Source organism: Taudactylus pleione, unplaced genomic scaffold (genome assembly GCF_031769625.1).
Source record: "Taudactylus pleione unplaced genomic scaffold, aTauple2 ptg000755l, whole genome shotgun sequence".
Lineage (NCBI taxonomy): Eukaryota > Metazoa > Chordata > Amphibia > Anura > Myobatrachidae > Taudactylus > Taudactylus pleione.
In genome coordinates this window covers 1,681,855-1,694,269 of record NW_028285157.1, presented here as the reverse complement: position 1 = coordinate 1,694,269, position 12,415 = coordinate 1,681,855, and the positions used below count along the sequence as shown (strand labels likewise).

Here is a 12,415-nt window from a genome sequence, read left to right as displayed (position 1 = left end):
GTTCCATGCGTGTGCTGTGCGCCTCCAGCCAGGTGTGCGCTGCCCCTTATATGTGCGCTCTGTAACATGACGGCTCACCTATAACACTAGCCGCCACACATGTAACACGAACATGCAGGACTTTGAGAATTCACATATATACAACGTACAGTACAAGTTTCTATGAAGTATGACGGCTGATGCTGCTGCAATGTGCTCTTACCATTGTGGCTCCCCGGGACCGATCGGCTCTTCTGATTCTGAACATACAACTCAATCCAGAACACGGGACCGGCGGGGAATTGCTGGGGATTTTCGTGGAGCGTTGCGCAATCTACTTTGTTTCTTGACAATTTGTTAATCCAATCTGTGCGTAGCTATACACGGCAGCCTGGGACCTTACTGAGGGGAATGGGTTCCTGGTTGCTGTGTACTAGTCCGGTCTGTGTGGTGTAGAATCAGTGATCACTGCTGGTCATGACCGTAACTCGCACACGTATCCCTCTGCCGGCATCAGCACTGACTGCTCTCTGCTCCGAGCTCCGCTTGTTCCCTTTATAAAGGATCAGCCTCCCAAGACAAGGCATGTGGTTTCTGGGAAAGTACCCTGGAGTGCAGCCAAACAGATCAGCGCTTTCACTGCTGTGACAATGTCCCCCATGCCCCAGCCTCGCTACCCTCTCTTTTCTATTGCACAGCCGCTGATTAGCTTATCATTCATTTGTAGTTCACTGTTGGAAACATGTAAAGGGATATTTGTATTGCCTACGTATTACAGAGCAGTGCTAATCATGTTATAGCAGTAATTCCCAATCCCGGTCCTCAAGGCACACTAATAGCCCTTTTCCATCTAAATTCCGGGTCTAACCCGGAGTTGGAACAAAGTTCCTATGCGGATCAGACCCAGAATTTTGCCGGCGCCGACTCGAGATATTCCCGAGTCGGCGCCGCACACACCGGAGTCGGGTCTGCATAGACCCGGCTTTTCTGGAGTGAAAGTGGTCGCTTGGAAATGATGTCATCTCCAAGCGCCACTGAAGCCGGACCAATCGGCCGGCTAGCAGCGCACTCCAGGTCATCGTGACCCGGAGTGCGCTGTTCTCACAGCAGGGTTTCACGGGCTACGCCCTTGTTAAACCCTGCTAGTTACCTGGGTTGGATTGCCGGGTCACCCGACCCGGCGATCCAACCCTCTCCCCTTTTATACCAGGGAGCTGCCCCTTCAAAAAAAACCTTCAAAAACCCGGGTTTTAGCTTCGGTGTAAAAGGGGTATTAGGGGCATAATACAGTATGTATAAAAGCTTGATGTGAGATAAAATTGAGATTTATATCACCAACCAATCAGCTTCTAACTTACATTTTGCAGGCTGTGTTTAAGAATTGATAGTTTGGAGCCGATTGGTTGGTGATATATATTTCACAATTTTATCTCACATCAAGCTTTGATACATATGCCCCTAACAGTTCTGGTTTTAGTGATATCAATGCTTGATCACAGGCAGTTAAATCAAAATAACTTAAGTACTAATTAAGTCAACTGTGCTCAAGTATGGCTATCCTTAAAACCTGGACTGTTAGTGTGCCTTGAGGACCATGGTTGGCAATCCCTGTGTTATAGGCAAGAATCAGAGTGTGCATCTGAAGCAAACTAATAAAATACATTACAGCAGTGGTTCCCAAACTGTGCGCCATGGCACCCCTGGGTGCCTCGGGACACTTATAGGGGTGCCTCAGGTTGGTGGTCCAGCACCAGATCAAATTATTTATGAACAATGTAATGTAAATATGTGGACAAACAGAAGCTCAAACCTGTCCACCACCACATAACTGACCCTAAGGATGACAGGTAAGCACATTTACTTTTTTTTATTTTTTTTTTCTGAATTTCTCAAAAACAAGCTTTTGGCTGAGGAGTGCCATGAAAACACTGCTGATACTCTAGGGTGCCATAATTCAAATAAGTTTGGGAACCACTTTGATTATAGGAAAAGCTTCTCCCAATAGGGGATATATTTATCAAAGTAATTTTGAGGGAAGTACATGCACAAATTATGGGCCCTGTTTAACACCGATACATAAACCACTTCAGCATTCACAAAAGGGGTTATGTCATGCTTTCTATATTTTTCAACCATCAGTAATCTAAGATAAATGCTGTTTGTCACTGCATCGCTTTCTCCATCTTTAGATGGCTAGAGTGATGCGGTCCTGGCAGCAACCTTTCCAGCTTCAGCGAAGCCTTCCAGGTATTGCCGGGTCCCTGCCATGTTAAACAGTCATGGACATGCGCAAAGTGACCATCGCACATGCGCATGACAGAATTCTGACATATTCCTTTGCATCACTGCGATATGCAACAGTTATTTAGATTCGTTGTTAAATGGAGCCCTAAGTATCCTCAGGATGTATGAAGGGGTGTATCTGCTGTGGTCCCTCCATTTTCGATCACAAAATTAGCCTCCATAGGTTTAGGGAGAATCTATGCCAAATTGTGAAATTTCTCAAGCTCTGGAATGCAAAACTTTCCAGATCATATCCCACAATAGTTTATGGATTACTGTTCCACATGTTTTTTTTATGTACTGTATATGAAATCCTCTCTGTGTGCTCGTACTGGTATGTGCGCATTAGACTTGCCAGGTGTGTACTCGTTAGTAGTGGTGGTTGCAACTGTGTGGATGCAGTGCCACGCAGTTGCAACCAGGGAAGGGAAGCCGGGCAACACAACAACATCAAATGCACCCGTAAATGTTGCACATCCTCATCAGGAGACAGCGGGAACAGCAAGCCCACCGGGGACCAGCTGGGTGCACTACAGCAGTGGCTGATTAGCCCATCCCCCAGAATCCGGTGGCAAACAGCTCCTATTGGCTACCTGACTATCTTCTAGCCCTCCAGACTCCTCTGTCCCCTCTTTTAGGTAAGGACAGCACAGCAGCCCCGACGTTGCAACCGCCACTGCTCATGAGTAAAGTGATAGTGGTAACTAACACTTTGTTTCTAACTCTTCGCTGAAACAGGACTTTCTCGCAAGCTCTGTCCTGCACCTGAACTACTGTATGATAAATTTTGTCATTGCAATCTTGGGCGATATTAACACATAACAAAACCACTTTAAAAACGTGGATTGTGATAAATATGTTCCTAGGGGGCATATCTTTTTTTACTAAAATCATATCTTAGTGCAGCCTAGAAATAAGGGATAATGGGCATCCTCCAGTCCCCAGTGGAATAGTAAATTCGAGAAATCTCTCCTCCAGAGCAAACTGTCCCAAAAATGAAAAAAAAAAAAAAAATAGAATAAATTCACAATGTTTGTACAGTGTAAATCACGGCAATGCTGCTCACCTGAAATAGCTGCAGGTTAACACATTACAGGACCCCTTATGCGAGTGTGCAGAATGGGTCCTGCTAAAATGCATGCAAGCCTTTGAATGCCTCTGCCTGATTGACAGGCAGAGGCATTTAAGGGACGGCTGGCATTTCTGGAAACGGGGCGTGTCCACCCCTTTTCCAGGAGTGGCCAGCCCAGGGACTGCGTGGATGTAAGCAGTCTGCTGGGCTTGCAAGCTGGCCATCCTGAGTAAGCTGAGGAGCTGTCCACCATTGCGACCATCGACCACCGATGGTGGCGATGGTGATGCCAGCCTGCGACCTCCGTCGCAGTGCTGGGATCGCAAATGCAACAGGGGGTGTCTTACACCTCCTGATGCATTTGGATTATTGCAAGAATCGCAATTGCAAAGCTGCCTGCGTGCAGCTTTACATTTGCGATATTGGCTGAATCAGGCTCTAAGTCAAGTCAGTGCAGAGAGAACCTTTCTGCTGGCCTTTAAGTAACGAACTAGACGTTTCTCCAATGTATTGTTTATTAAAAACACCCCAGTAATACTGCAAATGCACAGCCCAATAAGATATGCTCACTTTCACTAGGTGAAGGTTTCAACAGTGTAGAAATCACCTTTCTGCTGGCACTTTATGCCTATGGAGGCATTTTCGCAGAAGAGGGACCTTGCGATCCATCCCCCGCAGCCTCCGACCTCCGCCGTTTTTGGAAGCGACACTGATTGCATGTGAAGGATCATAAAGTGTGGAGGAATCTTCCAAAAGGGGGAATTGTGCTGGGATTTAATTCACAGGGACAGCGGGTTCCACTAATTGTCCTTGATATAAATGTGTAATACACATCATTAGCAATTATCAAAAAAAGAGGCCTCAATACAAATTGAAAAACAAAATCACAGCACATCGTCTGTACATAGATTACAATGGAATATGGCATAGAAAAAAGAAGCAGTGTAAATAGATTCAGATACTGTACGTGGGGTGTGTAAGAGGGTTCTTAATATGGGGCAAATATGGATTCCTCCAAGGTTGGGTTATTACAATGGTCATTTCGCAAACACCAATCAGAGATGTATCTAAAAGGGGCTGCCTAAGAGAAGGCTATTATGTTAGGGAGATCAAGTCCTCCATTATGTTTGGGTTGGATGACACTGATCCTAGCTATGGGCCTGATTCAGACCCACTCGCGAGCGGCTGTCCGCTCGCAAGTGGGTCGATGTTATGCACTGAGCATGCGCACGACGGAGGGAGCTCCGTCGTGCGCATGCGCCAGATGCGACGAGCGAAGGAAAGTCCTTCGCTCGTTGTGTCCGATCAAAGGGGGCGTGCTGTCAATGTTGATTGACAGCACGCCCCCTTTGGTGGGCGTGCCGGGGGCGTGCCTCCCTGACGGGGGCGTTCCCACGGGAACGCCTCCCGTCAGAAGCTGGCCCACTGACATCACTAGTGATGTCAGTGGGAGTGATTTTGGCTCTGATAGAGCCAAAATCACTCCGGAGAAAACCTCAACCGCAGGCTCCGGCTCGCAATTTCGATGGTCGCGATGGTCTCGACCATCGCGGCCATCACAAAGCACGCTCGTATAGCCTGTGGGTGGTGACCCACAGCTATACGAGCGTCCAGGAGGACGCTCCATTTTCATGGAGCCCGGCCCTCATTCAGAGCGTGCGCTCTGCTCAGAGTGAGGGCCTATGTGCGGTTTCTTGCCTTTCCAAATGAATCAGGGCCGGGCTTTTTTTTTTTGGAGCGGCCTCTTGGCCACTCGCATAGCTGTGGGTTACCACCCACAGCTATAGCGAGCGGCCATGATGATGATCACAATGGTCAAGACCATCGCGACCATCGGGCTTGCGATGAGACCCTTGTGGTAGGGTCTCGTCCATCGCAAGCCCCAGAGAGCTTTCAGCTCTATCAGAGCCGGAAGCTCTCCACTGACATCACTCGTGATATCAGTGGGGCCGCCCCCAAACGGCAAGCGTTCCCTCGGGAACGCCTCCGTTTGGGCAGCCACCCCCCCTGGCCCGCCCACCAAAGGGGGCGAGCTGTCACTCAACATCGACAGCTCGCCTCCTTTGGTGTGAGACCGAGAGCGACGGATTGCCTGTCGCTAGCCGGGTCTCGCGCATTCGCACGACGGAGCCAGCTCCATCGTGACCATGCGCTGTGGGCCACCATCGACCCGGTTGCGAGCGCTCAGCGCTTGCGACCGGGTCTGAATCAGGCCCAGAGTGCAATATCCTTGGTGAGAAACATAGGAAGCATCTGAAGGGGATAAGTCAATTTAGAGAAAACTATGCTTTTTAGAGCTGAAATTCTGCCTAGTAATGATTATGGTAAATAATTCCAATGTTGCATGAACTGCATTATATTTGTAATATCAGTGTAAAATTCACACTATATAGACGGCTCAAGGAAGAAGAAATATAAACACCTAAATACATTTTTAGTGATATGGAAATGAGAAGAGAGAACAGTATATTGGTGCAGAAAATCTGGGGGAAAGAGCAGTAGAACTGATTTCTGCAAATTGTTTTATAGCCTGCACATTAACTAAAACAAGCAATATCTTCAAATATAGCTGGGACAGAGATAGAAATGTGAGATATAAATAAAAGCATTTAATCTGAGAATAATGGGTATTAATACATAGACAAGGTTCTAGTTTAAGGGCAACAAAAAAAGAATATAGAGGACAGACCTGTCGGGAGCCTCTTTGGATAGGAAAGGCAAAGGAAATAATGCTATTAGTAACAATACCGGAGGTGGAAGCAGAGTACAATGTTTCATAACGATGGTTCAAAATTACTTTCATCTAAAGCTTTCTCAGCATCAAGAGACAACAGGATCTTGAGAGCATATTTATAATTATCTTAAATACTCTGCAGAGCAGGGGAAACTTTTCAGATCTTTCAGTGTGGTCTTAATGCACCAATAAGGGGATTACAGATTTAGGGCCTGATTCAGAGATGTATGCTAACCCAATGGTTAGCGTACATCTCCGATGTTTAGGGGTCTGCACAGACGCTGGATCCATTCAGCACATGTGCAGAACAGGTCCTGCGATCTCGCTCACAGTCCCCCCATAGCTGCAGCATGACTAACATGCTGCGTCATATGGGGGCAGAGTGAGGGTGTGGCTGAGCAGCCTTCCGAAAATAGGGGTGTATCGTTCCCATTTTCCGAAAGGGATGAGGCCAAGGTCTGCATTGGTGGATGCAGATTCCCTGGCCTCCCAATTGACCAGGCACCAGCCAGGCTTACGCAGTCTGGTCAAAGGAGTGGTTGCGATAGTGATCCGAGGCAGCATACAGACACTGCACTCGGATCGCAAAAGCAATGCAGGAGGTGTTTATTTCCTATAGACACCTCCTGCCGCCTTTGCATTTTGTTGGATGGTATTGCATGGTTTAACACTGTATTCAATTTCAAAGACTTTTTGCAGGTTCGAAAAGTCTTTGAAAAAAACGGGGATAACTTTTCACCACTGAATAGGTGGCGAAAAAAAGTGCAGAATAGGGGTTTAGGGGTGCAGGCTTAAAAAAAAATAGCCTGCAACCCTGGGAATGACATTTTAAAAATAACTGTGTCAAAAAAAGTTTTTTTTAAAAATAGGGACACCCCAAAAAATTAAATTAAAAATTGGGGTAAAAAAAAAAAAAAAAAGGAAAAAAGTGTTTAACAATAGGGAAATAGGTTCATGGCTATTCTGCAAATATGCGGCATATGTATTCTAGAATAAGTTATTAGCGGCAGGTGCATAGTTGCAGATTTTTTTTAAAACTTACTTTAGGGACATAAAAATATGCTAGTACCCATTTTCATGTACCCCAAATTTGATGGGACCACTTAAAAAAATGAAAAAAATAACCTAAGTGCTCTTCTGCAACACTTCTTCAAAAAAACACCTGCTGCGGCTATTTAAATCCCCGACTTTCATTTGCAGGCTAAAACGGGGGTACCCATAGTGATTCCCCATGTTTTTACAGTTTTAGGGAGGTCCTACAATTTATTCCAGATAAATTTTGTTTTTTTTTGCAGATCCCACTCCGCAGGTTCCCGTTTTCATAGGTTTTATATTGAATACGGGGATAAAGCGGGCGCGCGCCCAATACTTTATCCCAGGAAATTCTCCAATGTGGAGAATACCCCCTGTATGTATCAACACTACACTTACAGTGGAGTTAATGCCACTCCTGCTTTGTCCCCCCCGCTGTCTCCTAAGAAATCTGCTGCCGAAGAAGTTGAATGTTAAGTTCACCCCTCAGCAGTTTCTTTACAGATGCTTTCCCCCTCCTGTTGTTGTAGTGCGCATACGCACTTTAATTTCCTTTGCACAAAGTATTCAGCTGTATGCAGTCTCACAGCTCGGCACACTTTTTTTTTTTTTACAAAAAACTTTATTGAAAAATTACCAGAACAACAACGATGACATCCACATTTCTCCTCTTTTCACTGCTGAAGGAAGCTAACAGCAGCTTGAAGCTGGCGCTGGAGAAGACACTTGACAGCAAGTGACATTTCTTGTTAGTAACAGTTGGGACAATTAGCACTGCCATAGATGCCTAGGGCAGTGCAATTTTATAGCCTGCTAATAGGCTGAAAGCAGAGAAAAGCCTTTAGTACCTATAGAGAAGTAATATGTACAGAGAGTTTCTGTGCCTTTTTTGTTTGACACCCTTAACTCAGGTTAGTACATGGACCCCTTAAGGCCTTTAATGACTGTAACGACATCCACTTTACTAGTAATGGGCAGGGATAACATATCAAAATGAGTTTCAGATATTTGGGGCAAAGATACCTTACTCCAGAATAAGGTTTTATTCTCATATTGTATTGGGTCTTGGGAATATAAACAAGAGAAGAAAGAATGAAGAAAATTACAAATGTCCGGGTCAGTATACATACATTAAGACACCTAAATCATCTCTCAAAGCTAAAATGTTCCCCTCATAAAAGATTAAAGAGAAGACGGATGGTTTTATTGTCATGCATATGAAAGGTATATTTGTTAAAACTGACCTGACCAATCCCCATTTTCTGAACCAATCTATCCACATTCAGCACATTTTGCCTTTGTAGTTGCGGAGGTAGAGTTATGCAGGCACTGGTAAGCTGTTGTAAGAACTGCGTGGGTCAATTGAAGGAACTCTCATTGTTTATTTTTTTTAAATGAGAGGTAAATTAAATAATATTCCCCTGAATGACAGGTTTAGCAGTTTTCCAATAAAGAGAGAGATTATCTTGGTGTTGGGAGTTAGAAAAGGCACAAGCATTCCAAGAGAACTCCAGCAGATCCTTAAAGTTGTGGTAGGCTGTCAAATATCAAAAGAAATGCCAGTGATGGAATTACTCAAACAAGACTAGAGAATGCACTTCAACCCATATCAAGTAGTAGTCCAAGGGACGCAGGGTTTTCAGTGTTTCCATTGGGCAACATAATATTCCATTCTGCAAGCATTGAGTGGCTATACTAAATAAATGCTCCCTGGATTTGATTTTGCTCGTGATAGAGGAGTCAACCAGGGAGCTTAATATAATCAAAGAGAAGATTCAAGATTTTGAGATTAATTCCAAAACAATCTTCACAGAGGGTAAAAGCTGCAATTGGTTGGACAAACTCAATACTCAAATAGAAAGTTATATAGAAACTTTTAGAAGTGATCAGCAAGGAGGATATAATCCAAGGGTGGCCAAACCCAGTCCTCGAGATCCCCTAACATTTCACATTTTTCAGACCATCTAGCTAGTGCACAGGTGTACTCATTACTGTCACATTTTAAAACAAGTGGTGCATTTATTTCTAACTGACACATTCTACAGATCCACAGGTGGTCTGTAAAACATGAACTGTTAGGAGATCATGAGGACCGGTTTGGCCACGCCTGATAAAATCTTTTCTAGAATGGGCCTTGAGTGGTATAGAGTAAAACGTGAATTCTTTATAAAAGGGGATTATGTAGTTGCCAGACATCTACAAGATGCAAATGGTTAAGAAGGTAGGTGACACCATCCTCATGTTGGCAAAGTAGGCCTTGAGCCTAGGATTGTCTATCCAGTAGATGTTAGGAGGAGATTTCAATGTGGTCACCTAACACTAGAGAGGCTTCAGCATAGGCAGGGGCATTTTAAGAGAGGAGGGGGCTGACTCAGTGCGGATCCCCTCCTCTCCCTAGCTATGCCCCGGTGGCTGGAGGATGCAGTAGATTCTGTCTTAGTGCCATAATCTACTGTGCATGCACTGGTCTCCAGAAAAATGATGCCCACACTGGTTTCCCAGGGACATCAGTACTGCACATGCACTACACACTGAGAAAATGGCCACTGCCATCTTCCCAGTGATTTTTGCTGCTCTTCAGTGCCAGCCTGGCGATGCAGAGCAGCAGTCTGAAAACTACGGATGGGTAAGTATAAAGACTAAATGAGTGCAGGGAGTGGTCTGCACCCTTTATAGGAACTACCCTGAGCATAGGGGTACAACAAAGTAAGAAGTGACAGAAAAAAAGACTTCTCATAGATGATAGGTGCAAGTTACAAGACATATATATTGTAGTAGAGATGAGTGATTTCGGTTTCCTGGAAACCAAATCCACCCGAATTTAACTTTACTTAGCAGATCTGAGTCGCTGCTCAGATCTCCATGCCATTTTCGGATTTGAAAACGAGGTGCAATGCCATCTTCCCAGCATCAGATCTTCTGTGTTTTAGATCTGATATAAGTCCCTCTTGCAGTGATCTGGTGTCATTTGTCTCAGGACCACTGGAGGTAAAGTTAGTGAGAGAGTGAGACAGTTAAAGACAGGTTCAGTGACGCTGTCTTTGATGGGCAGTGCCATCCACATCAGACCCCTAGGTAATACTGGGGTGGGCAGTTTTTTTTTGTTAAAAATATATTTATTTTTTGTTTAAAAAATTTCAGGTTGTGAAACTTTGTCTGTTATATACTGTATAACAGTAACGGTCAGTAGGTCAAGGGCCCCCGCCTTAATAATAGTATGTATCTGCGCAGTGTGTTGCAATTGGTGGGTAGTCAATATGGAACATGACGATCAATCAACAGAACAGCAGGAGCAGTAACCAAGCACTAGCGTTGCAGCTGCTGCCACCACCAGTCATCATGACGATACCACTTCAACATTATCTACTAAAGCCGATGCTCAAGATCATAGAGGATTTCAGTCAGGGCATCTAAAATCTCAAAAACCATATTAAACTCCATTGCTAAAGTAAAAAACACCTAAAAATAATAAAAGGAAAGTTTCCAGCAGAAAAAAATATAAAATTGGCAACATGCCATACACTACACACAGTGGCAAAGAAAGGCTTAGGTCTTATCCTTTATTTCTGAGTGGTAGTCCTGCAACTGCTGGCAGTCTGGAATTTTCTTCTGCCTCATTTGACCATGCAAGAGAGTCTAACTCTAGAAGAGGTGTCAAATAAAATGAAAACCGGAATACCAGTGCAGAAAAAAAATACTAAAGCAGTAGAACTAACAGTCTGTTGTTCAGAAACATTACAATTCCCTGAGGAGAGTCTAAGGGGTATATTTACTAATGTGAGAGATTTTAGAAGTGGAGATGTTGCCCATAGCAACCAATCAGATTCTAGCTATTATCTTGTAGAAGGTGCTAGTTAAATGATAGGTAAAATCTGATTGGTTGCTATGGGCAACATCTCCACTTCTAAAAACTCTCACTTTAGTAAGTATACCACTAAGTGTGTCCACAAGTGCTATGTGTGAACCTGACCTTTCTGATACTGTACTCATAGATAAGTAGCCTTCCAAAATTTCTGCACCCTTTGCCAATGTGAGGATGAGTAGCAAGCAAATCAAGAAGATGCAGATCTAGAAATTAAGGATGCTTTGGTGATAGTGCAATAGGGGGATATTTGTGTAGCTATTGAGGATGTTGATGATGAGAATGTTGCTTATATAAGTGAGGCACCACTGGAATAAATTCTTGCCCATGAAGAGAAAAAGGCCATTGTCATGCCTGGGCATAAAATGAAAAAATCCACCTCATATGTGTGGAATTATTTTTACCCAAATCCTGACAACAATTGCCTTGCCATCTGTAGCATTTGCAAAGCCACAGCAAGTAGAGGTAGGGACTTTAACCAACTAGCAACCTCCTCCCTGTTACATAATTTGCAACACATTCATGAAATGTTTTTGGCAAAATCAGAAACTTATGCTAAAAAAGTAACAAACAGCCCAGAATCAGCTAGCTCCATTCTCTCTGCTAGATCCAAGAAGGAGAATCCTTGAACACTAGGCTTGCTGCTGCTGCTGTTGGGGTGGATCTCCATTCCAGAAGAGAACCAAGAAGACTACTACTAGTAGCAGTTTGAAAAAAACAATTGACTTCTAAACAATACTTTGCTAGAGGAAGCAAGTATGACAGCTGTCACCCAGTTGCACAGCAGATCACTGATGGCATAACAGCTATGTTAGTATGAGATTTGCATCCAATATCCACCATTAATGCAGTGGGTTTTAGAGAGTTAATTGAGGTCCTGTGTCCAGGCTACCAAACCCCATCAAGATTCCATTTCACTAGAAAAGCAATTCCCCACCTGTACATGGATGTTAAAAAAAACTTAATTAGTGGCCTACAGAATAAGTTGTACCCACTGTCCACTTAACAACAGATATGAGGACAAGCAGAACTGGGCAAAGTAAAGATTACATGACTGTGGCAGTCCACTGGGGGGCTGCCACAGCAGCAGCATCTAACAAACATCAGCTCATTCAGAGGAAGGCTACTGTCTGTATCACTGGCTTCACTAAGAGGCATACTGGTATCAACCCCGCAGGAATGCAAAATGGCTTACATTGATTGGACTTTCCTCTAGAGTTCTGATTTCTGACAATGCCACAAATATTGTATTATTAGATATTGCATTACAGTTGGGTGATTTCAAATTCGTCCCATGTTTTCCTCACATAATCAATTTGGTGGTGCAGAATTTTTTTGAAAAATGACAGGGGCATGCAGGAGATGCCCTGCATGCCCCTGTGGACAAAAAAATGTTGGGACATTTTCAACATTCAGTAGTTGCATGTAGAAGATAGCAGCAGCTGCAAGAACA

General features: G+C 44.1%; 1 protein-coding gene across 3 annotated transcripts in view; it reads right to left on the bottom strand.

Annotated features, from left to right (window-relative positions):
• The window catches only part of LOC148477053 (uncharacterized), a 67,985-nt gene that overhangs the window by 26,606 nt on the left and 28,964 nt on the right, over positions 1-12,415 (bottom strand). Inside the window, exon 1 of one of the 3 annotated variants that reach the window (XM_088457302.1) lies at positions 203-559. The exons of the other annotated variants lie outside the window; for them this stretch is intronic. Coding sequence (XP_088313428.1) covers positions 203-247 — 45 coding nt within the window. The 5' untranslated portion in view covers positions 248-559. Of the gene's footprint in view, positions 1-202; positions 560-12,415 lie in introns of those variants that run through there. 3 annotated transcript variants of the gene reach the window in all.